Source organism: Thunnus thynnus, chromosome 8, assembly GCF_963924715.1.
Source record: "Thunnus thynnus chromosome 8, fThuThy2.1, whole genome shotgun sequence".
Lineage (NCBI taxonomy): Eukaryota > Metazoa > Chordata > Actinopteri > Scombriformes > Scombridae > Thunnus > Thunnus thynnus.
The window spans coordinates 26857303-26884990 of NC_089524.1; the positions used below are offsets into that span (position 1 = coordinate 26857303).

Here is a 27688-nt window from a genome sequence, read left to right on the forward strand (position 1 = left end):
AAGCGAAACACATTTTTGAGTGAAGGGGGCCTTTCAGAGTTAGTTTTCCACCATCTTTTAGCAGTGTTAACAGTTTGGTGTTTCCACGTCGAGCTCAAATAATTATCGCCTCATTAGTAGTAGTTATTTGAGCTGAGTGAGATGTAGCCTACACACAAAACATAGTGGTGTACTCTACAGTCTCTATACTCGGTGTACAACTGCAGCGTGCGGCCCTGACATACCCGCCTACCTGTGTAAGTTTCGGTGTACGCCGGTGAATAAAAAAAGTGCATTTAAAGACGTCATCCAATCAACAGGTCGATTTTTCGGGATTGCCACGTATTTGGTGAAATAGAAAGCTATATTTTATGTAGGCGTACACCACCACAGCCAATCCTAAGCAAGGAGGGCGGGACAATCAGGCTGCCGTTTGCTCTGACAGTGGAGCTCTCCCCAACACGAAACAGACCGAGAAAAAAAATCACACCACTACGCAAATCCTTCCCATGGAGGAGGGCCAGGACGCTGAAGCTTGTTCGGCAAATGAGAAGAACGTCTGCAAGCTAGCTACCCACTAGCTCAACTAAAGGGAGAGGAGACAAAAAAGTTGTGAGTAACGTCAGTTTAACGAATATTTATGTCGTTGCGGACACGGCGGTTGCTACCTAATGTAAGTTAACGTTGGCTTAGGTCAAGTTCCGTGATTTACTTTCTTGTTGAGGTTAACGTTAGCTTTCCAACTGTGGTATCAAAATTGGCTGCCGTAGCATGCTAAAGAAGGAGTTTGGCTCCTCTGCTACTGTGAGTTAATCGCCTAGCTACCTTGCAAGTTAAACCGTTCAGCTTCCGTTTGTCATCAGTTTTATCGTTGCCAGACAGTTAACATTGCTCTCATCTTAGCATGTTGAACTGTAACTTATAGTTGACAACTGGCCTCTTCCTCAACATTAGCAGTTTGCTCGGTACAGCATCAACACCAGGCTAGTTGCTAACTAAAAGCTACCGTTAACGTTACCTTTAGTAGATGCTATTTGCCAGTCTTAACATGTCCAGTGTTAGTTCTCCTTTTTTGGACATAGTTTTTGTCTTGTTAGTAAAACTATACGCGTCAGACAACAACATAATTAGCAAAATTGTCAAGTATGTTTATCCGCAATGTCAAAATAACCATGCACACACGCAGAACTCAGTGAGCTTAGTGTTTTTGAATGCACTGTATTTATCTGGGACATATAACAGTTGAATAATGCAGCGGTTTTACATTAAATGTAGAACTTTTTTGTTTGTGAGAGGTCACACTTAATAAAAAAAAATGGTGTGTTTGAAGGGACTAAGCCATAACATGCCCAAGCATGGTAGTTTCTTATGCATTGGCACAACAGTGAGAGAACTGTCAGCCTTGCATCCAACATTCCTTGGAGGACTTCATTCTCCCCGTTCAGAGTGTATCAGTCATACAATGAAGCATTTGTTTTCTGTAGAGACCCAAGCAGTAACACTGGGATACAGACAGAGAGGAATCTGGTCAGTCTGCTGGAGGTGGAGATGGCCAAACTATTTCAGAGGAAGGCTGAGTGACAGAAGAAAAGTCAGTTTGTCTTCACTCATGGGCCCACATGAGGGTGGACCACGCTCAGCAACGACAACTTTGTTTTGCAGATTTGCTGGAAAAAGATAGGTTACACCAGTTCAGCAGATACACCTGTGTATTCATGCGGCACTGTTAGAAAGAAGGTGACACTAATTTCATGTACGTTCATCTTCTGTTTTATTTTGCTGCAGTGTAGTTTCAGTTGGCTACTGCAGTGCTGCTGATGTGAAGCTGATATGTAGTGACACAGTTTAAACATTTTATACAGAAGACTTTGCAATGCTGTGCTAGGCCCGACCTAATAGACCATCAGTCTGTGCAACTGGCTGACCCCTTCCCCCTCATCCCTTCCAGGATAAGCCTCTGATAGCAGTACAGATGTGTAGTTTATTCTCTTCTACACGCACAAACTAGAGGGAATCCCCCTAGATTGAAGAGAGCCATCTATCTGTCATTATCTGGGGCATAATTCCAGTGAATTAGTGTGTTTGGTTAAATCTGGTAAGACATTAATAGCACCGAAGAGTATTGGGATGAAAAACCAAACTCTGTAAAACGCCCCCACAGTGGCCCCTCACTAAGCTGCCCCCTGCAAGGATTAACTGTTAACTCAGCAGTTCAGTTGTGACTACAAAAAATATTATGAAATACAGAAATAACAACTCAATTTCTTAATTTTTTCATGTAATAATGCTATCAATCAAAACTTTGGCTGCTTTGAGGTCTGTTTTGAGAGGATTTGAACAGCAGTGATGAATTACTGAATTACTACACAGTTAAAATTTTTGGCTGTCCTGTTATCAGCTGTCGGCATACTAGCAGCTTTTTTTTTACTCCAACTTGTTTTGTTATTTGAAACTGTTTTCCTGTTCTTAACTTATATTTTTGTTCTACTGACTGTCATGTTGTCATCTGCAGAAAGTAAACATAAGGTGTCCTTCTGTTTACATGGGCTTGGAACTGACGACTGCGCAAATATCTTGGCTGGTGAATTTCCTTCAGCACCTGCTTCTCCACCCCTTAACCTCTTGGCAGTTCACCTGGTCACATATGGTCAACGCCTATAAGAAATCCTCATGGACCTTTTCCAAAACTATGTGATGTTTCTATGTCATATAATACCAGCGTTCATGTATTTTGCTAGATTATGGTAGATGACCTCTTATCTAGACCTAGACTGACCAGTTGGATCCAGGTGTTTGTGTGTGTTTGCATTTGGACATGGCTCAATTATTAACTGGACAATTGAACAAAGAATTTGTTAAGGAATTGCACATAAATGTGGCTTAAAACCTTGTTTAGTTGAATATTGTTCCCATCCAGTTCCTTTGTGTGTTTGCACCTGTCTTCATCAAATTGTGCTGCACTGCATTGAACCCAATACAAACTGTACCTGTAGAGCACTTTAGATTGAACAGCATGTTCCTCTGTACCTTTTAACTCTGCTTGTGGGAAATTCACAGCTACGGTGAAGACTTCCTGTGAAGATAAGAATATTCACGAGCTTATAAATGATTGAAAGATCCGCTGCTTGAAAATGATGACGTTGTTCTCAAACGGTTGAAAACAAAAGTGAAGTAAATTAGGTTGCTTTGTACTGGATAGTAACCTACATAAGTCAGTGGTTGACAAAAAGAGTTTTTAAATAGATTTTGTGTGTTTTCTGCCTTTAGAGGTAATGAATGGTGGTGTTGTATTATTTTGAGAATTAGGAGTCTGTTGCCAATCTCTGTGACCTTCACTTACCTAACCTCCGTCTAAAGGTCTCCTCCTCATCGCAGTGCATTGTAGATTAAAGCACAACATTGCTTCCTTGAGTTCCTGGGTTAGGATTTTTTTTTTCATTTATTGCATTGAGAGACTTGGCATGATGTAGCACACAATAAGAATGAGTCTAGCTAGAAATAACCTATAATTGAGTCCTGCTGAGGAAGATTATCCTTGGCTTTGGGAGAGAGGGTTTGGAGCATAATTGATGTTTGGGTCTGCCTTCGCCAAAGAAACCACCCTGTCTTTGCCCTCAAGACAGCCCTAGCTGGGTCGCAAGTGTTTTTTCCATGTTTAGATCCATCGACTGTACCATTAATATCTCATATTTTCTGGCTATACATGTCATCTAGAGCAAGATAAAGATCAGAGGAATATCTGTTAAAACATGGAAAAAGATTGGCGTTTGTGTACTTCCCTTCCCGGTCGGAAGAAGCTAGTAATGTTTCCGCTCAAGAGGTAGTGATTACGACAGGGCCAGGCCTGTCATTTAGCGTTGGTGGGAGCCAGATATAGGCTTCGTCCAATTTACTGTAGCGAACTGCCTTTTACTGGCTATGCGCTGTACCAAAGTTTTTACAGCACACAGCAGATACATTGCATTAGACATTCTTGAGTTTGTTGTCTAAATGTTTACGGCCGTCGTGCATACTGTGATTCATGTATAAGGGTGAACTTGAAGGAAACTGTACAGAAATGTTGCAGGTTACTGGAAGTTGATATGTGGCAGGGAAGAGAAGAGAACACAACAAAATGAGACGGGACAATCTTGTCTTTGTCAGGGTTATCTCCTATTTCCTGGATGGACGATCAGCCCCCTATTTGCAGCATCCTTGCTGCTAATATTGCAGGGTAATATTAGATGAAGTCAAGTTAACCATTGATTAGATCGTTTCTCCTCCACTGACCTTTAGCTCCTCCCTGTGTGTTGCAGTTACATCAAAATGAACAATGTTTAAACGCCATAAACTTACACAGATCCGGAAATGTGCTGATTTGGTTAAAGAATGAGTGAGCTATGTTAAGATATGAGATATTTCTCAGCACCACCAGAGAAACCCATGTGTTTCAGTTTTTAAATATAGAGCAGGAGCATTGTCTGTTTCTGTGTTTGTTACAGCATTCAGGACGTGCACAGAGTTTGGCTTACTCTTTTTCTGTGGTCACACTTTTTTTTTTTTTTGTTTTTTGGAGTCGTTGAGTTGGAACAGGAAGTCAGATGTATTATTCACAGGTCTGTCAGCGTGAGAAGCAAGTGATTGCATCTGAGAATTCTCTTTTTTTTTCTTGCTTGTTCGTGGTAGTGGGATATGGTATGTCGCGGTGACATTACTTCTCTGCTGTCACATTTTTTGTTTTGTTTTGACTTGATATCTACACTGACCTGTTCTCACCATCTTTCCACAGTACTGGGGTAGAAGTTCTCACACACCTCAACTTCTCTGTCTGGCTGCTATGTGACTCAGTGGCTTGTTCTTCCTTCCTTTGTTTGACTGCAGTTTGATAATAGTTAAAAGTTAAGCCCTCACGTACTTAGTTTCTTTATTGATGTCAGTGTGCTGTCACTGGATTACGTTTATGCACAGTACCCTTTTTTTACTTTCGAAAAAAAATATGAATATGCTTCATTATGCAATGAGAGACTAGAGACTGTAACAGTGATTGTATGACTGAATATGAGATTACCTGACTATAAAAGGAGCCATTTTCAGCCACTATAATGATAAACTGGCAGGAAAGTACAGTTTTGGAGGCTCAGATCGCTTATGTAACTGCCTCTTGGATGTAGTGGGTAATCTTCAGATTATTACTCTGCTCAGGAGGAGGTTTTAATCCTGTCCCAGCACAGAGCAAACCACGCTGAAGCCAACAGTAGGTCGACCTATCACTTTGCTGTGACCGTGACCGCACCAGCAGCACTCCACCTTTACAGCCCTCATGGCTACACAGGATGGCGTTCTGTGTCATAGCCAACTTTCACTGAACAAAACATACAAATATTATATTTGTTGAATGTTTGAGTGACTGAAATAAAGCATAGAGGCTACCATTCAAAAGTGTTATTTCCCTTTTTCAATAAGAAAATTCCAAGATATAAATATTTAGTGATATTTAGTTTTCTGACAAGTCAAAGGTTAATTGGATCTGCCTTAACGTTGAGCTTAAAGGAGGACATTTTGTAGCAGTGATAAACTACAGAATTGGTTTGTGTCCAGTGTGTTTCTAAGAAGTGGTTTATGTGTTTTTCTGTTTCAGATTCTTGTGCAGTGAGATTGCGGACTCCCCTTTTCTCTCAGCTGTCAGCCCCTGCTCTATGGCCTTAAGGTACGTGACACGGGTTAAGTGGGTTGTGTGGTGTGGTTTAGCTTTTACAGGAACTGCAGGCTAAGTAGTGTGGGAATGAGCAGGGTGTTGGATTAATCTCTTTGTTTTGCTGAATTCTGAAAGAAGCAAAGAAGAGTTTAGAGTATTTTTAGCTGCCATTTGTTTCTCCTTCTGCTTAGAGAAACTTTAAGGACGACGTCACCTTTTTTTTCAAATTGATTCCTATGGTTTTAATGTAGGTAGAATTATATATGAATGACATGAAACTTTCTTCTGTCTTCCCTGTAATAAAATATCCCTCTTCATCCTGCTGCTAAAGTCCGCTGGGTGACACAAAATGCGTCATCTGGTTGGACTTTGGAGATCTTAGAGTACAAACTATGTTTCCTCATTTTCTGTAGTGGTGCATTCAAGGACAGTAAAATCTCCCAAAGCACTCTGTCTAAAGCAGACACTTAAATATTGTACGACTAAATACTTTAAAATATCAGCATATTTGGAAGAAAACCAGTTTCATGATAGGCCGAATATTGTGCTGTGGAATCGGACACAACAGACTGTGGAGGAGAAAGCAACCACCGGAGCTACAGTGCAGCGGCAGCTGAAAGAGAGGTGCTTCAGCCGGGGTAGCTTTGCAGCAACGACTAGTGCCTGCTTGCTGATGATCGTCAGAGAGAATGGAGACAGAACTGAAAACTCTGCGCTGCAACAAACTACGTAGTGCTTTAGTAAACCTGACTTTGTTCTCTGACAGAACAACTCTGAATACAGAACAGCACATCAACGACTGTGTGCTACCTGTAACTTTTTCGGCTGTATTCAGCTTGAGCACTAAAGTCCTGGTTCCTCATCGTCCAAAATGATCCTTGCACACTGATACGTTATATCCAGACTCAATGAGGAAAAACGTTTTGTAAATGAAAGTAAGCCTCAGTTAAGAGATAAAATGTTACTCACTAACTTTGTCTCTGCTAACCGGCTGTTCTGCTGGGAAACCCACCACCTGTAAACACACCATCAGTAGAGGATTGGGCGGGGCTGGGCACAATGCATTCTGGTTTTTGTAGGATTCCCCCTAAGAGCGATATTGGGAATCTACAGCCTTTTTCTCTAGTCGTGGGGCACCAAGTTCAGAAATAAATGCACATCTCTACTACATAGGTGACCTAGTTTAAGAAATCATCATATTCACAGTTGTGAAGTTTCCTTTTAATTTGTATTCTGTCAAGAAAAGTTGTTCTTGCTGCAGTCAAAAGTTGGAGAATTCTACTTTGTCTGCAGATATAAAGCATCTCCATACAGGCAAAAAGTTTCCGTCTACAGGCATATCATATACACTTGTGTGTATATGATATTTTTAGAATATCAAAATGGTGAAGCAGAGGCTGCTGGTTTGGCCTATATCCTTGTCACAGCAAATCAACAACTGTCATGTGAAAGTGGTAAACATTATGACTATTATTTTCAGTTTTCATGAAAAAAATCCCAAATGAATAAGAGAACAAGTATTCATTGTGAAAATGGGATGATATAATTAACATCTGATGAACAAACATTCTGTATTTAACTTCCCTCTTAGCACACAGAGCAAAACTTTTGTCAAAGGGAAGTATTTAGTGTGTCAGATCAAAAAGCATGCGTGCCACAAAAAACAAGAAGAAGATTGCCTCATGTTTATGAATATCATGCTATCACAGACTGGTTTTGGGTGTGCACGCAATTACATACTGCATGGACAAGTGACATGTTGGGCCACTTCTGCTGAATTGGGCCCTTACTGCTATACACGTGAATTCAAAAATTCCAACACACATAGATGTGTTAAGCACTTCTGCTTAGCTGTGACTTTGCTTTTACCGCAGCAAAGTCCAGCATCATCAAGCAATGTACTGTGTTGGAGGGTGTAGTGTGTATTAACCCTCAGGTGGAATATCTTGTGGCATTTAGCATTGTTCTAATTATAGAGTTAACCTGTTCTCATGTTTAGACTGAGCAATCAGTTTAAATGATAATTAATCACAAAAAATAACCTATTGACTATTCTGCCATGAAAATAACCTTTAGCTGCAGTTGTAGTGCTGGTCAACATCCTTAAAACAGTAACGGTAAAAAGGCTGTGGTCATGCTGCTTGAGCAAGGTTCGGTAAATGTTGTAAAGTTCAGCTGTACTGGTGTCTTCCTCTAAATAATGTTTTAAAATACTATTTCTGCGTATTGGTGTGGCCTCTGGGAGATGAGCGTCATCTCAGGATGGTAATTGGTCAGGACAAAAAAGAGGATGATTTTGATGCAGGGTCTGGTCAGGTCACATTCTCACATTCTTCAGCAGTGACAACCAAGTTCTCTGTGGGTTGCCTCACAACTGTCATTCAGGACTGTGAAGAACCAGCTTGACCTCTTTGTCTGAGTGTCTGAATGTTAAACATTGCAATTCTTGTTCCAGTTTGCAAATGCAAGACTACGTGCTTAACTTGTTGAAACCAGATCTGAAAAGTCAAGTAGACGGACAAAGTAACAACATGCAGTTCTCACACTGAGCCTGTGGGAAGGACACGGTATGTTGTAGGCCAGAACAGAAAGGAAAAGTGTGTCCTCACACAGCAGAGCTCTGAATGAACCGCAACTGAACATTTACCGTAGTTGTCAGAGAGTGTGAATTTGTTCCTCGACAGCCTCTTTGATATGTTTATGTAAACCTTATCAAAGTAAAAGTAAAGTTGCACTAGGTGAATCGCATAGACCCGTGCAAAGATCGCTGCAAAATTTCAGGTTGCACTAACTGTGCACAGGAAGGCAGGAATGCAGCCTTGATAGTGTGGTGGCTGTTTGCACCAATAGGTGGCAGTGCAATCGTTGTTTTAAAGTTCAGCTTACCTGACATGGACCTCAAACTGTTTACTGACATCCAGCGGGGGAGTAGTAGGTCAGATAAGTGCATACTCAGAGTGAGCAACATGACTGTAGTAGGGTTAGTTCTGACGGTGTAATGTCCAGCCCCCCAGCTGACAGCAGAACGGACTCTGACTTCTGGGTCCCAGCCCACCAGTTTTCCTGTTTTCTCCTGCTTAGAAGCAGAACAAGGCTGAGGCGGGTGGGACCCAGTATGGCATAGGAACGCTGCACATTGTTCCCAGAGCTTCCTCTTTCACATTCCTGGGCTGATTGGGATCTGGGCCTCCTGTACAGGGGTATTGTTCTAACTCAACAGCACCACAGACCTGGCCCCAGCAAACCACAGCTGCCTTCGCTGACCATTGTGGTGCTCAGGCCGAGTGATGGCTATCTTTGCCTCATCAGTCATCTCTCTCTCTCTCTTTTTCTGACTCATTAAGTGATTCTTACCAGGATCTGCTGCCTCAGCCTCTCTGCATCTTTGTTGAGGCCTCAGAACCTCGCACTATCCTAAATATCTGTCCTTTTTAACTTAAAGCACATTTCCTCTTTTTTTCTGGTGCTTGATTATTAGTTTTATGTATCTTTGGCATTGTAATAAAAGTCTAGAAAACTGAGTTCTGGGTTGTCTTGTTGACACTAGAACAGACCAGTTGGGCAAGTAACTTGATGATCTTGGTGCACATAATGATAATGGACAACACGTCCATTTACAGAAGTGTTGTGAAATTGTCTTGATATTCAAAATGCTAAATCTGAACTTCAAATCAGTTTCTGTCCTGTATGCATCTACAGTCTTCACCAGAACTCTACAAAAAAAAGCACCCTGTGCTTTTATAAGTGGGCATAAACTATTTAATGTTACTTTATCTGTGGATTGTAAAAGTTTAAAATTGATTAACCAATAAATGAATATTATATGAATGAATATATGAGGAGAAAAGTAAGTGCATTCCATTAATCATAATTTTAACAGCTTTGGACAAACAGCGTGTTTTCAGAGTCCAGCTTTCTGCAAAAGCGTTGGTGAGCCAGAGTCCAGCTCCAGTCAGCGTTCATGTGGTATGCCATCAAATCTTGCTGAGTGTTTTCTTTTTCCCCAGCAATTTGGGGCTTGTCAGTAGGTTTTTAACTATTTGTTTGCGCTGCTTGGTGTGCTTTCTGCCAGCTGGCCTCTAGAGGGCAGAGTTTTTTGCACAACTGCTGCTGCACTGCATTCTTCCACTTTGTGCTTACTCTGCAGACTAGATTTGTTGCTGGATAAATGTAATCAAAAGGCATAGTTGAAATAAACAGATGACTGTACTGTGCAAAGGTATTTTTATAGTATTTTCAGAAATCACACAGGGAAAGACAGAAAGTGATGAATATTTCTCCCCCCTTTGCTTTCCCTCTCAGCCTCTTGACATGGTTTGTATACTGAAACAGTTACATCATCTCACTGACATTTTCACACGCTGCAGTAGTGGGTGTATGCACAAAAAGTTTCTGACCACACACACTGGTCTTGCACACAATGCAATGTCGCCTTTGAAACTTTCCCCAGAGAAATCATTTTCTGTGAAGAAGATGGTTACTTGGTCACGAGGACATGCAACCCGAATAAACTGAGAATAGTTCTTCAAGCTCTTATTAAATTGTACTTTGAAAAGAGTTAATGCTTACTTAAAGCATCATGTTATCCACTTCAAATGGCTTATCATATAACTGTTATAGCACAAACTGGAATGGCTTTAGATATCTGCTTTTGGAAGAACATCTAACATTGAAATGTTAGCACTAGCATACTAATAGACAGTGTGTTGACTTCATTTTTTTTCGTTGTTTCATGAATTGTATCTTTTGGGAAGTGGGTATTGTATCCCTCCCGTAGCTCCATACATTGCATGAATAATTTGCCATTGTGTACAGCAAAGTGCTAAAGCTTCTTCTAAATGTTGTTTAACTTTCATTTGATAAATCTGACACCTTGTAGTACCAGTACTTGACACTGGGACCATGATCTGACTTGTTCATTTTACAGTTTTTGTGTTAAAACAGTGCTTCATTTTATAAAACCTAAACCAGTATTATGTAACTTTTTGCCTCAATTGGTCAACAGATTCCAAAATAAACCAATGGAAACACAGTCATGAACCTATTGGCTTCTCATGTTGTAATGGATAACTAAAATAATTGCCACAGAGCAATACTGGTATTCAAAGAAGTTGTTTCTTTTTCAACTTTTTTGACCAATGTCTCGCTTATGTTGTCTCTCCATTGTTTTGCACAGCACAGGTAACATGCACCCAGCCTTTTGTGCTGGAAAGGACTGTTGTATGTGACAAGGTTTCATTTTCAACCCTGAGACTCAACCATCAGCTTTATTTACAGCTACAGAATCAAAAAATTAGAGCGGATGTTAAAAGCTGCAAAGCTGAGTTTAATTTTTCATCGGGCTCTGTAGTACTACCAGCCCTTTTACATTACACTGAGTCACTCAATTCAGTATTAATATCAAAAATATTGCTTAATGGAGTCTTAATTGGAGGAAAACAAAAGTATTGTGTTGTTTTGCCCAGTTGTGTTATTGTGGTGCAGAGGCAATGATGAATCAGCAGAAAGTGCTTATTTTAAAAGTGTTTTAACAGTTTGCTGCACACTGGTGCTACAGTCATCTGTAATTTTTGTGCAGTGTTACAGCTTTGTATTGCTACTGAGGACTGGCTATGTTTGTGCTTGGATGGGCTATTAATTTTTGCACTCAGTCCCAGAGAACAGCAAATTGATGATTTCAGTGAGCTTTTATGGGAGTCAGCACAGCATAGTCCCTCTTACCCCACATCTATGGATATTTGGAAGAGTTTGAGTTTGCTGCAGGTACAAGCTGTGCAGCCAAGCAGAGCACAGCAGTCTGTCATCACCCCGTTTCACAGACCCCATCACTTTGCTCATTCTGCTTCTCTTCATAATACCTCAGCAGAAGTCAAAGCAAGGGGAGAAGTACTGTTATTTGAGGGAGTTAGCAAGACAGCAAACAAGCGTTCATGTGTGTATGAATGCTAACAAGTGACACCAACTATGATAAGGGCTATCAGTAAATGCAGGCGAGCAAGTGTAGCCAGCTCCATGAAGCCTTCCTACTTCTCACAGTGTCTGTCAATCTTCTTCCTCCTCTCTCGGTCTCTTTCGCTGGTAAGCAACGCAGGCTAGCAGGGTGTGGCTGGTGTCGTCTCTGTTGTGATTGGCTGGTGGCCCAGGCTTGTGTTATCTCCTGTGGAACATGTTCTAGTCGCACCCCAGATAGTGCCTGGCACTCAAACATAGCCCTGCCCACTCACAATTACATCACAACCCATGAAAAAGTGCCATGTCTGTTTGCTTTCTCGCTTCACACTGTGCAGACAGGTAATGTTGCAGCGTAGGAAGTTTCTCACTCTGCCATGTAAGCTAGCCGCAGTACACAGCTTCTCCACTACTAGTTAGTCTAGACAAACAACTTTCGTGAAACAGTCAGTTAGTGTCTCATCTTGTCTCTAAGGGCAGATCTCAGGGCTCACACATAAAGGCCCTGGCGGTGAGTGACTGTAGGTGCTGCATGTAGGTAGCACCACCTGTTTGCCTGCTTGTCTGTAAATGGGGCAGCTGAGGCAGACAGGTAGTTTGTGTGGGAGAATGGCATGGCACAGGCTTTTGGACTGCGCACCAGAGTGAAAGACAGAAAAAAGTCTTGAACATGGAGTTTCTGAAGAGCCTGGTTCCAGCTGTCATCTCCGGGGAGGGGCCCATTGAACATGGGGGAGCCTTGCCCAGGGAGACGGGTCCACGGCTTCTTCGCATGAAGCGACTGGGCCTGCTAGCCATGGGACAAACAATTGAGGAGGATCCGGTAGACATGTTAATGGAGGTTGATCCGGTGATCGGCTCCTCCAGGGCAGCCAGCAGTAACAAAAGCCGCCTCAAAGGTATGACTGACTCAACTGCATAACGATGCAGTAGTGATCTCTACTGATTTTTGTGTTCATTTCTGCTAATTAACTAGGCCACTTCATAGGAGCTTTTCATAGGTTTCATTTTTAGTTCAGCATATATTAAAGCTTTAACATGTTAGCAAATGTTGGCTTTACCTCTACCTCATCCCCAACCCCTTCGTGTGCACACATTAACATACACATACACTGTATACATGCACTATGTTGTTTACATGCTGAGTTGGGCAGTGCCCTCTTTTATGATTTTCATTGTTTTGACTGACAATTCTCAATATTATAGCCCGACCAATACAATTTTTGAGGCTGATACTGATACCAATATTTTGGAATTTGAAGACTCTGATCACAATTTATCAGCCAATAGGAGCTTTTTTAAAACTTGAATTTATAATATACACAACAAACTTTGATATGGATCTTTCAACCTTACTTGGCATTTCTGTACCACAGTTGCTTATTACTTAACTGCTGTCATATACACCCAGATTGATATATCTACAATAAGCTAATGTTGCCCAACATATTGGCCTAGCTCTATCCAATATATGGTAGTGGGGCTCACCCAAGTCTTCAGGGAACCTCCAAAACTCTCTGACTGTCAATACTTCAGAGAGAAGAGTCTGCTCAGCTTTGTGCTATGCTCACATATTTAAGCATACGAATGGACAGTATGTAGAACAATGGAGACTGACTACATTGCTGCCTGCAGATGACACCACAGTTCTAGTTATATTAATGATAAGAGTCTAAGTTAATAGAAAATATCCAATATCAGCTTCAGTTACAGGAAAAAGGAGGTGTAATTAGCATAAATAGCAGCTCTGGATATGCATAGTCTAATGAGAAAGTAAAAACACAACATAATTGGAGTTGAATTACTTACACAAAATACAAAATATTTTATAATCAAATTTTGAGCATTTTTGTAACGTTAACTTCCTTTACAGCATACAGAGCAGTACTTATGTTTGTATCAGATCACATAGGTCATGTTGCTACTGATTGATTTAACTTAAGGTAAGAGGTGATGAGGCTTGCACTGATATACATCATGTCTATCATGTATCAGCATAGTTGGCCCACCACCTCCCAAAAATGTGACTTCACAGCAGTATTTAAGAGTAGCAACTAGACCAAAATGAGTGGCAGCTGGTGCTGGAGGAGCCCTCAGTTATATGTGTGACAGTACTAACACAGTGCAATGGCTGTCAGGAGTAGACTGTCAGCTTGATTATATTAGAATTTGTTAGAATTTGTTGTGAATGTAAAACACATGTTCAGAAAATGATTAGTTTTAGGACATCGCTTTGGTTTCACTGCCCACAGATTTACTGTAAGATTTAGTCTCACCGCTCTCATTAACCCTGTTGCTAGCATCGCTATACTGACTGTATGTAACCTGTTCAGCAAATGACAAAGTTAGTAAACATCTAGCAAGCTAAAGACCCCCCTCCTTTTTTTTTCTTTTGGAGTTTGTAAAGACCAAGACATAGTTAAAATGACAGTGGATTTTGGATTTGCATTTGCATCCTGTGCTGAAATTTTATTCCCCCCTCCTATTTTTCATATAAACACCATTTAACCATGTGATTTTTATGCATTGTGATGCACATGTCAGATAATTATTTGATTATTAACAGAGTGTCATAACACAGCTGGTGTTTTTTGCTGGATTTTTTTTGTTTATTTTTTGTTTAATGATGACATACATGCCTTGTAAGATACGAACACCACTGTCAAAGTTGCAGTAGGAAGCCTGTATGATATATGAAAATCTCAGTGTTGTTCTGTAGTTGTACAGTAAGTGTGCAGTATTCTCTCTGAATTTGAACAGAAAGCTGTGATGCAGTTTATGCTTTTCTAATCCAGAACTTTTCTGTTCTAAGACATGTATAAATTGTTTTGCTAAGTTTAATGTAAGCTTAATTTGCAGTATACAACTACATTAAGTAGTAAAAAATAAGCAAAAATATAATATTGTGGGGAAAAAAAACCAAGCTAGAGTTTGTAGCAAAAGTTTAGAGTTGGTACTAAGGTATGAGCTGTGCTGACAATGGTAATCCTCTGAAGTAGGTCTACTATTGTGTCTATGGATACAGTAGTTAAAGGTTTAGTAGATGTTTGTGCACATACGCATTAGGTGTGCGTGCAGGCCAGCCAGTTTGCATAAGCAGTGGGGTGATGACTTGTCATCAGTCTCTTAGTGTGGCTTTTTTGCACTGTTACCTGTCAGAGCACGCTTGCTCCCTGTTTGCTCATGGCTAATGCATGACAGAGCTCTCCCTTCTGCTCAACTCACCTAGCCTCTAAGAATAGGACCAGACTGGCTAAACTAACCCACTGTAACAATGATAGGCTGTTTCTTGAACACACTTTGGTTTGAAGCCTTTATTAGCTTTACAAATATTTTGCCTAAGATGACTTTTCTACAGCCTGGATTGAGCAAATTGTTTTCAAACTTTCCTTTCTTTCTTTCCAACTAGGAAACATCAGCCGTATTAGAAAAATCTCCTTTTTACATCATGCTGGTGGTGGCAAGGGCCACAATGGTGAGTTATGTAATAAAAGAAGTGATGTGATGACCACAGTAATTTGGGGAAGGAGAGACGTATAGAAATGGTAGCATGGTTTGTTCATACCTCAGGATAATTTGCTCTACGTTTTAATCAGTGCTGAGTACCACTCCCTGTTGCAGAACTGGCATAGCCTCAGTTGGCTTTTAAGGTGGTGCTACTCCTCTCTTTTTGCCATTTGTCTTTCTTCGCACGCAGTGACATCACCCAGGAGCTAGATGTACAGCTGAGTTTTTGTGAAGGGTTTGATTAGGACAGTATTTGGTTAATGGGTGCAGCAGATTTCCTGTTTGTGATTTGGGAGTGTTTGGAACATGTGACTGAACATGAGTGTGCACTGGTGGGTTGTGCTTTTGTAATGAAAGATGTGCATGTGATTTCTCTGTGAACAGTCCATAGGGTGTGTATCCAGACAGCCCGGACAAACTTATTCATCAAGTTTCTTAAATAGCTGTTAGCCAACTGTAGTGAAAGAAACCTCATAATGGTGCAGCTCATTGCAGACTGTGCACTTAGTGGGAGAATGGTGTCATAGCTGGGGAGACTAATGCTATGAGTCATTGTTGGTCCTCTGTTTTTTACTAGCTGTCCCGATAAATGCTCCTCCATAGTGAACAACTTGAAGACCGCTCATTTGAAGATGTGCTATGAATAACTTGCTGACCTTTATGTACTTATGTTAAGATGAGTTTTAATTCAGATTTGCCTCGTGTTCTGCTCTCTTGTTCCATAGAGGCAATATGCTTGTGACCTAAGAATGACTCTTTGCTGAAAGGAGTTGCCTCTCTTGATTTGCTAGGCAAATCTGAGAAATGTGATTGTTCATTCTCAGCTTGAACAGAGGAGAAAGATACTGTGGTTTGTAATAGGAGTTATTTACAAAGATAAGCCTGAAAATCTAGCCTAACAAATTTTGTGAGGTGAAAGGCTCAAAACCATAATCTGAATGTGCAGAGTTTGTCTTGACTATGGAAGTATAAAATTGCTGGTTCCTAACTCAAGGGAATGTTTGGGAGTGAGGAGCTGTGCAGGTTGTAGAGTCATACTGCATACCCAGACTGCTGTGATGGATCTAAATGGCATGTCCTCTGCAGCCCAGGCACCACTGGGGAGGTCAGGGATTGAATTACAGCTCCTATCGATTATTGTTCCCACCACTGCCCTTCAGAGAGGCCAGGACAGGAAATACATCCTCCACCCTGTGGGCTCCTGGGAAGAACAGCTCCCTTACACTGTCTGCAGTCGGGATGACTAGCTGTCAATCACTGCTCCCACTTTGTGAATGGAACTATTCGCCTCGTTTGTGCATTTAGTTGAGATTACTTGATCAGTGAGCTCTTCTTTCCAGGAAGTCAGTTATAATGTTGCTTATTTGAAGTCCTCAGTGTCAGCTCTGTTGGACAGTAGCTCAAAACACCAGTGCTCCCAGAGAGATGATGTTGTCAGTTATTCCTCTGCATTCCTTAAACAATAAAGCTGGTTTACAGAAAACAATGCCTGCAGAGGTCTCTGCATGTTTGTGTGTTAACTGGTCTGCTGATAATGGTGATTATATGAACTCTGATTCTGTTTTTGAACATAATGGATACAGATTAGCTTCTGCCAAATACTGCTTCCTTCCTTCTACTGCCCAGCTTGAGCTAAAGGCTTTAGTATACCTAAACAAGCATGCCGGTACTACAGTCAGGAGGTGGTTAGCTAAGCTGTACATAAAAACTGGAAACAGAGGATAACAGCTGATCTGGCTTTGTTCAAGGGGGGAAGGAAAAAAAGCACCTCTCACTTAACATGTCACTTCTCGTTTGTTTTATCCACACAAAAAGCAAAGTATGTTGTGGTTTTATGTGAGGTTATGTGCAGGACTATTCCTCAGCTGGGCTCAGTGACTTCCTTCTGTCTCTGCTGGTTGCCTGGCAACCTCACAGTGACGACAAGACTTCATGTCAGGCAGACATGAAAGTGGTAGTATTGACCTTCTCATCTGACTCTTGTCAAGAAAGCGACAAGAGGCACACCCTGGTAGCTTACTGGTTAGATGCATCAAACCACAACGTGTGCAGTTCGATTCCAGCAGCACCTTTGTCGCGTGTCTTTTCCTGTCTCTATCTCCCCGCACTTCCTGCCACCTCGCAACTGTCACTTTCCAAAAAAGGCATAAAATACCAAAAAATTTATTAAAAAAAAAAAAAGAAAATTAAAAGAGTGAAAATGTTGAACTATTCCTTTAATGCATTATTATTATTGTTATTCGCCAGAAAATGTAACTTTTAAATGTCTCTTAATGATTGTTAAACTGCATTTAATTGTATTCAAAAAGATACTGAAACAGATCATCAAATGAAATGGAGCAATATGTAATTGTAGCAAATGTGCAAAGGGACTGTAAAGAATCTATGATTGTTTATTACAAGCCACAGTGGAAGCCTGCATCAGGGCAGCACCAGCCAGGGCTTGACAAAGCATCTGCTTGTGTTGTTTGTTTGCAATGAGCTCTGCCTCATTTTGCATAACTTGTGTAGTGGAGGGCATGTGACAGCGGAGAGACTGAGGGCGAGAGAGAAATGAAGACTAAACTGAAATAAGACAAAGAACATTTGTCTTTTGCAGCCTTCCCAGTACTGTTCCTTCAAAATATTTTGTTAACAAACTTAATCCTGCGCTTGACTACAAATTACTTGATGTCATGCGGATCCGTTTTTAAGTCTCTGCAAGGGCAGAAAAGACTACCATCAACAAATGATTAAATTATCAGATGAATCAGGTGTGTGTGTGTGTGTATATGCGCATGTCTGTTTCTCTCTCACACATTCACAGAAAACACAGATGGCTGTTTTCTCACTAATGCAGTGTGTAGCGAGTTTGTGTATCATTCTGTGTGCTACTATGCCTGGTAGCTTTTGGACAGAGCAATGATGTAATGCCTATGACTCCATTGGGTGTGAGCGGTTAGTTTAGCAAACAGATGAACTGTGATTGCTATCATGACATGATTTGAGATTAGAAACTGGTAGGAAGTACTAATAATCCAATGTCATCTGTCCATGTCCCATGATTTGGTCCAGTAAAAATTTTGGAGTAAAGCTTGAGCACAGTTTACTTTGTTTTGAATATGGGGATATGTAGTTCATATAATTTAGGAATGTGATATTTTTATTTCTTAGGGTTGGAGATGGGAGTAGGACTACTAGTTGTGGTGCGTGTACCCTCATGTTCAGTTTATCCTCCCTTTTCTTTCTCTCTTCTATCCTCCCATTCTTTCCTTTCCCTCCTACTGCAGTCAGGGATGACGCATCAGTATTGCCGTGGAGCTTACAGGAAGTGTCGTCTTGATAGGCCAGTGGAGAGGCAGCACAGTAGCAGCTCTGACATGCGTATGCATTGCTGAACCACAGCCAGGGAACATTCGCAGCATTTTGATGACATCACCCACCCCCACACTCTGCTCCCGCCTCCCTCTGTTTGCTGTTGAAACAAGCTCTCTCTCACTCAGAGAGAAAAGAGCAGGCATCAGTAAAAGAACAAGAGCTAGCTCGGAAGAGGAGGGGCTGCTCGCGAGCGAATGGAGAGGGAGAGAGCTCTGGGGGGAGGCGGAGGGTGGCTGACAGTGCTAGCGGGCTAGGACTGGCACACACACATACACACACACACACACACATACACACACACACAGGAAGAGAGGAGGAGAGGGAATATTGCCGTGCATTGTTAAGACTTTTAGCGTGTACTGTTCTGCTGCTGTTTTCTTCCTATCAGGAGCAAAAGTTCTCACCCAGTTTTGTCCTTCGCCTTTCTGGATTTTTCTGTGCTGAAATGGGGATGAGGGACTCTGTGGATTGGCAAGTGGGCAGCGGGCGCTGGGGTGGAATACTTCTCTAGCCAGGCAATGCTCTCTCTCCTCTTCTCCCAGAGCAGTTTCACTCTTCACTGAACTAGGTGGCAGAGGAAACAAACCGGTAGCACTTCTTGGGTCTCTTTCCTCAGCGACTGCTCACACTCGGTCAGGATGCTGCCTTTTTAACTAGCACCTGTGGAGGGTAGTGCTCAGTTCCAGTCAGGGGAGAGGAGCTGCAAGTGTGAGAGGCGTTAAAGATTTTTTTTTGAAGGTGTTTATTTTCGAGACGAGTGGAATGTTTGGGTTTCGTGAAATGAAAGTGACAGGAGCTCTGTAAAATTTGTGCCTTCTGGTGAAGCCTAACTTTTGAGAGCCGCCATGCTGAGCCTGCAGGATTCGGTCTTCTTTGAGATCAGCATCAAATCTCTGCTCAAGTCTTGGAGTAGCAGCTGTGAGTACCTTGCCAAGCTTGCACACATGTTTACATACCACCAGACTTATCTACCACACACAGTCAGCAGGGCCGTGCAGCACTGTACATACTTGCATGCAATCCATGCTTTGAGCTTTCCTATCTCCTACCTGTATATGAAAAGTGGTTATTAATGCAGTTGTCAGGATGACGGATTATGTTTAGTCCAGGTTTAGTCAGGCTTGTTTGATGTGTATGCAGGTGGCAGCAGTTAACCTCTTCCTTCAGCAGAGTCAGTCCTCCTCCCCCCTGTTTATCATCGTTCTGCTGGCCCCTGGTTGTCCCATAGATAATGTTTCTATTGATACTACTGATACATAACAGATTACTTACAGGTGGACTTGAAGTATGTAGTCTCTCTGTTGTTCTTATGGTACTGCCTGCTCTCATTACTGTTTACATCTTGGTCAACTTTTTTTTTTTTTAATTTTACCACCCAAATCTCTCTTGTCTCTTGTTTCCCTCAGCAGCACTCAATGCAATCTTCATCCCTCCTTTTTTTTTTCCTCCTACTTTTATAACCCTCTTCTCCCTTCCCTCTGGGGCAGCTAATGTTTCCCTACTATTGATCTGTCTTCTGCTTCCCTCCTATTATTAGCTGCCCATACAGCCCATTACATCAGAAATCCAAAAGGCACTAGCTCTTCATTCTCACTGAAATGTATTGATGGATATAGGTGTATGGCAAACGGCCGTTTGAATTGTCCAGCTGCTGTTGCTGATTCATCACTCCAGTTTTACCTGCATTAATGTTAGAAACTTTGAAGTATTGCTTTATATTTCCTGAAACATGTACGTAACCCTGTGTCTCATGCAACTTGACCATACATGCTGTTCATGACTCATTTTCAGTACAGTTTTGAAGAATAACTTGCTGTAGGTTTCAAATGCTGTGGGGCTACGATTGTGTTTACATTTAGATGGTGGCTTTCATGGTACTTCATGGTTTGAAGTGTGTTTCCAGTTTGATAAATCTCACTTTCCACAAAGCTGTTTGACTGCACAGAGAACAGCACATAGCCTACAATACATAGATTTGCTGTGATTGCAGAACCTCAGCCACACAGTGAGCCATTCTTGTCCGAAAGAGGAATGTTTGGTGTGCCTTTTATGAGGGATCACCCGTTTGTCACTCCTCACCTGAGTTGTGGTGTTTGTGTTAAAATTAAAGGGGAATTTATATTTGGGGGCCAGTTCCTTTTTATTGTGATCACAGGATCAAGTAGGTGTTGACAACATGGATTAAGTTCTCTATCACAGTATATTTAATTTTATGTCACAATATCAATATACTGTATTTCATGATATAGTTACTTTTATGGCAAATTAAACAAGTCAAGATACTTCATTACATTGATTAAGAAATCATAACCATAAAAAAATCCAATATTGCCATAAAACATATGCTATAAACAGTATCGTCACAGTCGACATCATCTTGCCCTAGAGGGCCAAGCAAGGGAAAGGTTGTCAGTTCAGAGTACAGACCAGACTGACTGATCATATCTTTTGTATTATAGATGCTAATGTGAGAGCTTCACATTAGCTTTCCTCTGTTTGACTCTCTATCTTTCTCTCTCTCACACACACACACACACACAGGCTGATAGTGGTTGGGAACATATCCTACAAGTTTGTTCTAGATATGGAAGTTTTGAAGTTTGGTCTAGATATGCGCGGCATGGTAACTAAAAGTGACTTCACCATGTTTGGATTTTGATTTGGAAACAATCAGCAGACCAGTGCTGATCCGAGCAGGTGAGATCACCGATTTAATTTAGTCCTAAACCTTTTATTGTTTATACACATGTATCTGTTCTTTGTCAGTACTTAGAGAAGTGGACTGATGTGATCAGCTTCAGTGTTTTTTTTGTATACAAAGATTTTTATCATTCACATTGCCAAGTAATTTATAATTAATTGATAAATCAAAAATTGGTCCCTGATGTAATGGTAGGTAGGTATGGATGGGAATGTGACGATATATACCAATAGATGGTAGATTTGTCATCCCATACAGATTATGATTCATGGTTTATGGATGTAGCTATCTTGTAATATCCAGGGTTTCCCACAGCCTATTACAGAAAAGGCAGATCACCTTGCCTGAAATAAAACGCCTCAACCAACACTAGGAGAAATTACTAAGCATGGAAAATGAGCAGAGGTGCTACATCACACAGCAAAGGCCGTATATTCAAGGAGTGAGATGACCATTTAGACCATGTTCTGGTAATGGAAAGATAGAAATATCAGCGTCATCACCATAATAACAAATGTTGTTGTTTGTCATAATTTGAGCTAATAGGAGCACGTAGTGGTGTGGATTGATCTCTGGGAACTCTAATTCATTTTTGTTTGCCGTGATTCACTATTGCCAGTAGACATGATGTAGTCCCAATCTCTTAAGAAAGACTTAGTATTGTGCCAAAAACTCCACCAGTTTTCTGATGTCTAGCAGTGGACTGTTCAACAGTGTTGAATGCAGCATTCCCCATGATGAACATGCCATAGTTCACTCAATAATGAGTAGTAAATTGAAATTTCAGGACACAGATCATCATTTTGTGCCATCCCTGTCAGGTACAGTGTCACATAATTGTAATCAACACAAACATCAAATGTGAAGCATTGCGGGATACAGTAGTGATGTAAGTAGTGTACATTCTGTGAACACTACATTCTTTGTTCCATTGTGGGGATTTTTAGGATTTTAGGGAAAATATATGGGACATTTTCTGTATGCCACACTTAAATAGAATGGGGAAGGATGAGTACAGTACACTTGCTAGGAAATGGGGAGTGGTGTGACAGACATAACCTCAGATAGCAGAATTATCTGTAGAAAATTTGTCATCAAGCAGTTAAAATAAGCACAACAGATTGATGATCTTAGATATTGTACATTTCAAGGGTTTTCTATATTAATAAGGTTATTTCTACTTGATTATAGAGATGATGAAGCATTTATATTTACCATGAATTTACCAGCAGTTGAACTTCGTCAATGAAAAATAAGGCAAATTCACTGCAAGAGTCGATGAAGAGGAGATTGGGGGCTATTGGCACTTGAAAAATAATTAGCATATTAACTGTGGCACATAATATGTGAACAGTATAATTTTTGGTTACAACTTTAAAAAGAAAACACTTATTTTTTTAGCTCAGTAGTTAAGACTGTCACCACAGAAACCTCAAAAATGTGTCTGGTTTTATGCTTTTCTGTGTTGACGTTAGCTCTCTCCCTGTCTCTACTTTTCCTCACACGATCCAAAAATATGCAGGTTTGGCAAATAGGAAACATTAATTGCCCATAGGTGTGAAATATGAGTGTGAATGTATGTGTCTATATTTTGCTCTGTGATAGACTGCTAACCTGCCTAGAGTGTACCCTGCTCCTCATCTAGTGTGCACTGGAATAGACTCAACCCCCATGACCCTAAACAGGATATGGATTTACAAAATTGTGAACAATACTGTAACAGATATTTATTTATAATATCTAGTAATGAAACATAGCAACCATTGTCTAGAACTCGTCAACTATTGCTCCCCCCGAAAAAAAAACATGGAGGACCAGTATGCATTCCAGGACAGTCTTTATTATCTCCCTCTGGGCAAGAATAACTGCAAAAATAATGTAAAACATAAACATGTTGTACTCTGTATCCCTAAAGCATCTGATACCTACCAGTGAAAAGGGCTTATGTACATCATTACTGTTAATTAACCTTCCCAACACCCAAATCTAGATCTTGGATTACTTTTATTTTTCAAAACAATGTTTTAAGTCAGCAGGAGCACATAGTATTAAATGTTTCCTGTTTGCTTAGCAGTAAAACCTTCACCTGTTAAGTAAATTGCTTTCTTCCAATAGCCCCTCTTTGTAATTACTGCCCCCCTCTCTCCCCTCTCTCCCTTCTCTCCCCTCTCTCACATATCCTATGCTGCTTGCCAGTTCGTCATTGGGCCTCTCAAACAAAGAGGACCTAATTTCAGAGACCCTTTCTATGCTGTCCTGCTACAACTTCCATCCACGTACTCTCTCTTTGTGATACTTCCCCCCCCCCATGTTATAATGAATACAGAAAATGTTGTTGAATGTGTAACTGTTGTTTTCTTTATCCTAAGGTATAGAGCAGATCTTAGACATAAGTCAGAACACCCAGTAATATATTTAGCAATTAATACTTAGAGTGAGGTCACAGTTTGGCACTTTTACTGTTAAATCCATTTTTGAGTCATGACAGAGCATACATGTTGGTTTCTCAATCTACCCCTATGTTGTGCTGAGGTTTCAGGTTCTCATCGGCTTTGGGTAACAGATTGATTTTGTTGGGTATCTTTTAGGTTCTTTTTAGTTGGAAGTAGTAATGATGAAGAGTAAACCAGTAGTAACTCGTCAGAGTCTGAGCATGTTGAGACACAATAGCACAATTGGCACTGCCACACCACATAAACATTGGCAGTGACTCTTTTGTCTCTCACTAAAAAAAAATGGACGCACTCACGGCCCTGCATTCCAACTGTATGTGTATTTGTGCTGTTGTTTCTGGTTGTCCTGACAGGGGAAGTGAGCAGGCGTTTGGGAGGGCTTTATTGAAACTGTGACAAGGTGGAGTCACTGCTCTAATAGTTGTATAATCCTGCGGGGTGCTCTGTTTCTTAAGTGCAACCATGGAAGTCTGGCAGAGAGGAGCTTGTAGGCCTCTCGCAACAAAACATGATAAGCATTTTCTTACACAGCAGTTAAGCAGCAGCTTATCAGTTCTTTTTATCAGAAGTATAGTTGCAGTGCTGTCCACCTTTTAGGCCAAGTTGTTCTGAATCTCTCAGATACCAGTGTTTTCATGTGCAGAGGATTTCATGTGGCTAAGGTAGACCATTAAACTGTATTTTGGCAGATGACTTGAAGGTATATAAGAAGGAAGAAAAACTCGGAGCAACTGGTAAATCAGAAAATAGTAAACCAAAGGCTTCTTTCAGCACTTAAAACCCAGCTTTTTCCATTTTGAATATCGGGAATACAGAACTGATGACATCCAACAGTCTACTGCAAAATAAAATTGTATTTATCGGGAAACTTCAAATTAGGGACATAATCTTTCCAGTCAAGAGGATTGTACGGGAAATACTTGTTTTTTTACATGTTATTTGCAAAGCATGCTTGAACTTTAGTATTTAGATTTGACTTGAAAAGGAACATGGCCTGAGGGTTGATGAGTGAGTCACTAGAGTTTCAGTCAGTACAGTCCCTGGCTTAAAAAAGTGAGATGTTTGTAAGCAACCTTGCGGTATTTTTTTTTTTATAGTTTGCTAAGATTTGTGCAATGGGGTCAGCTTTGGAAGGGAAGTGTAGTTTGGCATGCCACAAATGACTGGCATGTCCTAGGGAGAAAGAAAGAGGGAGGGGAGGGTCAATGTAGAGTCCTGGCCCAGAAAAGGATGCCTTGCATTTTTTTCTCATTTTGTTGTTAACTGGAAAATTACAGTGTTGGGGTATTCATTTGTGTTAACCAGTCAACAATCCAGCTGGCCCGGGGCGGGAGAGAAAAGAAGGATGGAGGGGGTAGAGGACCCGGCACTGATTGGATATCAGGAGCTGGCTATGTGACATCATTGGGGGTGTTGGTAAAGCACAGTAAACAAAGAGGGAAATGCTTGAAAGGCTCTCTGTGCTGCTGGACAACATGACCACAACACAGCCAACACTTATCACGCTGCCTCTGCCACCACCCCACTTCAGTTTGCTCTATAAAAAAAATGTATGAATATTAATTTATGATGAATTTAATGATAAGCACTAAATTACAATATGTTTTAGAATTTCTTTACTAAATTTTTTCTATGTTTATTTTAAAATTTAGTTTGTTTTTAAAGGGGTAGTGGTGTGTGGATGACAGCATAATTTTATTTTATGTAAATTTTTACATTTTATTGAGTTAAAGTAAAATGGTGATCAGACATTTTATAGAGCCCATCTAGGTCTTCACAAATAGTCCCTGTTATTTAACTTGAGCAGATATAATATTGGCACTTTAGGAATACAGTATAGAGTCCTTGTTTTGGTGCATCAGTTTAAGTATGATGTATTCTGACACACAAGTAAACAAAGCATTTGTTTCAAGCATCCCATGATTAACTGGTCTCTGCTTCCCAAACTCAGTTACAGCTGCAGGCAGAAGCATTTCAGTACACAGACCTTTAAGTGTAACTGCAAGCTCTGTGTATAGTTGCTGTGATGGCATAATTGTTTTTAATAGACTTCCCTTTTTAATTCATATTCACCTTCAAGGACACATTGAATTCATTTAAAAAGTATTTTCTTATTTAAAAATATGCAAATGTCAACCAGGTTTTATTTACAGATTCATCAAGTAGTCTACAATGTAAAAGAGAATGCTGCTTTCTGTTCATTTAAAAGACTTCAAGTACAGTTAACATATTTAGTTTGAAAAGATAGACATATAATCATGATAAAAGATCTTTAACTTGGTATTCAGCAAAAATAATTGTGACTATTCAAATTTCTACACTTCTCATTGAATTCCTGCCAGTAGTCTGTGAAATGCAACAAACTACAAAACATTGCTTGATAACTGAAATCTCATCTCTGATGTTTTGGTTTGGAGTATCCAAGTAGTCTGTATACCAGACAGTCAGTATCCTATCTAGTGATTCTTCTTGATCAGTGCATAGATGTAGTATGTCACCTCCTGAAAATATTTCGCATATTTTTCTCAGACAAAAATCTTTATATGCCGGGTGTGAACGTTTTTCCTCTCCTGAAAAACCTTTGTTATACTGCAGCTCAGCTCCTCAATGGTATTCAGACTCTTCAGTATGCATGAGTGTTTCTGTGACAACCAGGAAGAAACAGAACAAGGCTTTTCCTGGGAGGGAATGAGGTAAAGGGTCAGTTTACTACTGATTGTCTACTTGGCTGGACTGGAACCATTGTGGAGTATACTGGAAGTTCTGTCCCAGCTGTAGCATAAGTCTCAAGGGCACCATTGAATGTTATGAAGCCTTTGAATAGATACAATATGAACTTGGCTGTCTGAGCTTGAAACTAGACAAGTATTTCATAATGGTAATACAGTGTTCATGATACATTTTATTTATAAATAGCAAATGATACAGAGCTGGTACTTCAGTACTTTTTTAGGTAATTGTGTTGTGTGTGTGCTTACATATGTCTGGTAAGCCTCAGATGATTTAACAGTTACAAGGGAATGTGAGTGAATGAGGCATAATAAGCTTCACTCCTTTTCTCAACAATGTAGACACTCTTCTTTTCACTTGCATTAAAAGTTTCACACATTTGCTTCACAACATATGCTTGTATGAGATGTTAATTATTTTTATTTGGCTATGAAAAGCAAACACATGCTTCTGCAGGTGAGAACAGTGATTCATTGTCATTAATGATTCGGCAGTTGATATCCAAGTCTGTTTGATCTTGCACATTTTGCACATTTGATTTAGTAATTAGGCTACATGGCCAAAGATATATAAAGGCAGCCTAACAAAATTCAGCCTAACATTACATCCATATGGACTTACACCTGTAGGCCGTCTCCCTTAACACCCAAGCTTAATATTTGCTTATACTATTTGAATAGGATGACCAAATGATCTGTGCAACATGCAAATGTGCAGAGAGCTCTGGGTTCTCCTAGTGACCCGAGATGAATGTGTTTCAGGAAGCCAGTCTGCGAATGGGTCTCTGTGGACATTCAGTTTTAGTATGTTTGTTTTCTCACTACTGATCTTCAGTCCTCCCTTTTTACATCATTTTAAACATAACATTAAAATCTTTTTTAAAGGTGTTGTACAAATTGATTAACTAACCATTCCTTCTGTTTTTGGTGTCATTCAGCTGGCTCCATATGATGGTAGTATGAAAAAGAAATGAAATGCCTACTACTACTGTGTTGTAGTAACACAGCACAATTTGTTACAACACTGCCTGCAGCTGACATTTTACCTGCGAGGATTCATGTAATCCTCTCTAACCACAGTGACTAATTTACATTGGCACAAAGCGTTTTCTGAAGTAAAAGAAAAGAAGAGAAATCCGGATAAACAACAAAGTTATTCTTTAAACACCATGACACTAAACTGTTATTTTACACCTTAGTTGACAGTTTTTTTCTTTTGCATAAGAGTTGAACCAAGGACAACATGTTTATGTTGTATGCACCGAAACCCACAGATCTTTCTGTGGTCACTTTAATATCTCCTAATTTGTCACAAATTATACAGATGTGCACTCCATAA

The 27688-nt window shown here is 40.4% G+C and overlaps 1 protein-coding gene across 12 annotated transcripts in view; it reads left to right on the plus strand.

Annotated features, from left to right (window-relative positions):
* Positions 1 to 430: 430 nt before the first annotated feature.
* fryl (furry homolog, like) overlaps positions 431 to 27688 on the plus strand; it is a 70990-nt gene continuing 43732 nt past the window's right edge. The window contains exons 1-2 of one of the 12 annotated variants that reach the window (XM_067597623.1): positions 431 to 591; positions 5597 to 5665. Coding sequence is in view for 10 of the 12 variants with exons in the window: in XM_067597617.1 (XP_067453718.1) it covers positions 12273 to 12501; positions 15012 to 15077 (295 nt within the window). In the remaining 2 variants the exon portion in view is untranslated. Of the gene's footprint in view, positions 592 to 2596; positions 2627 to 5596; positions 5666 to 11743; positions 12502 to 15011; positions 15078 to 18665; positions 19385 to 27688 lie in introns of those variants that run through there. The other 11 variants (XM_067597624.1, XM_067597617.1, XM_067597614.1 and 8 more) reach the window with 11 other exon arrangements.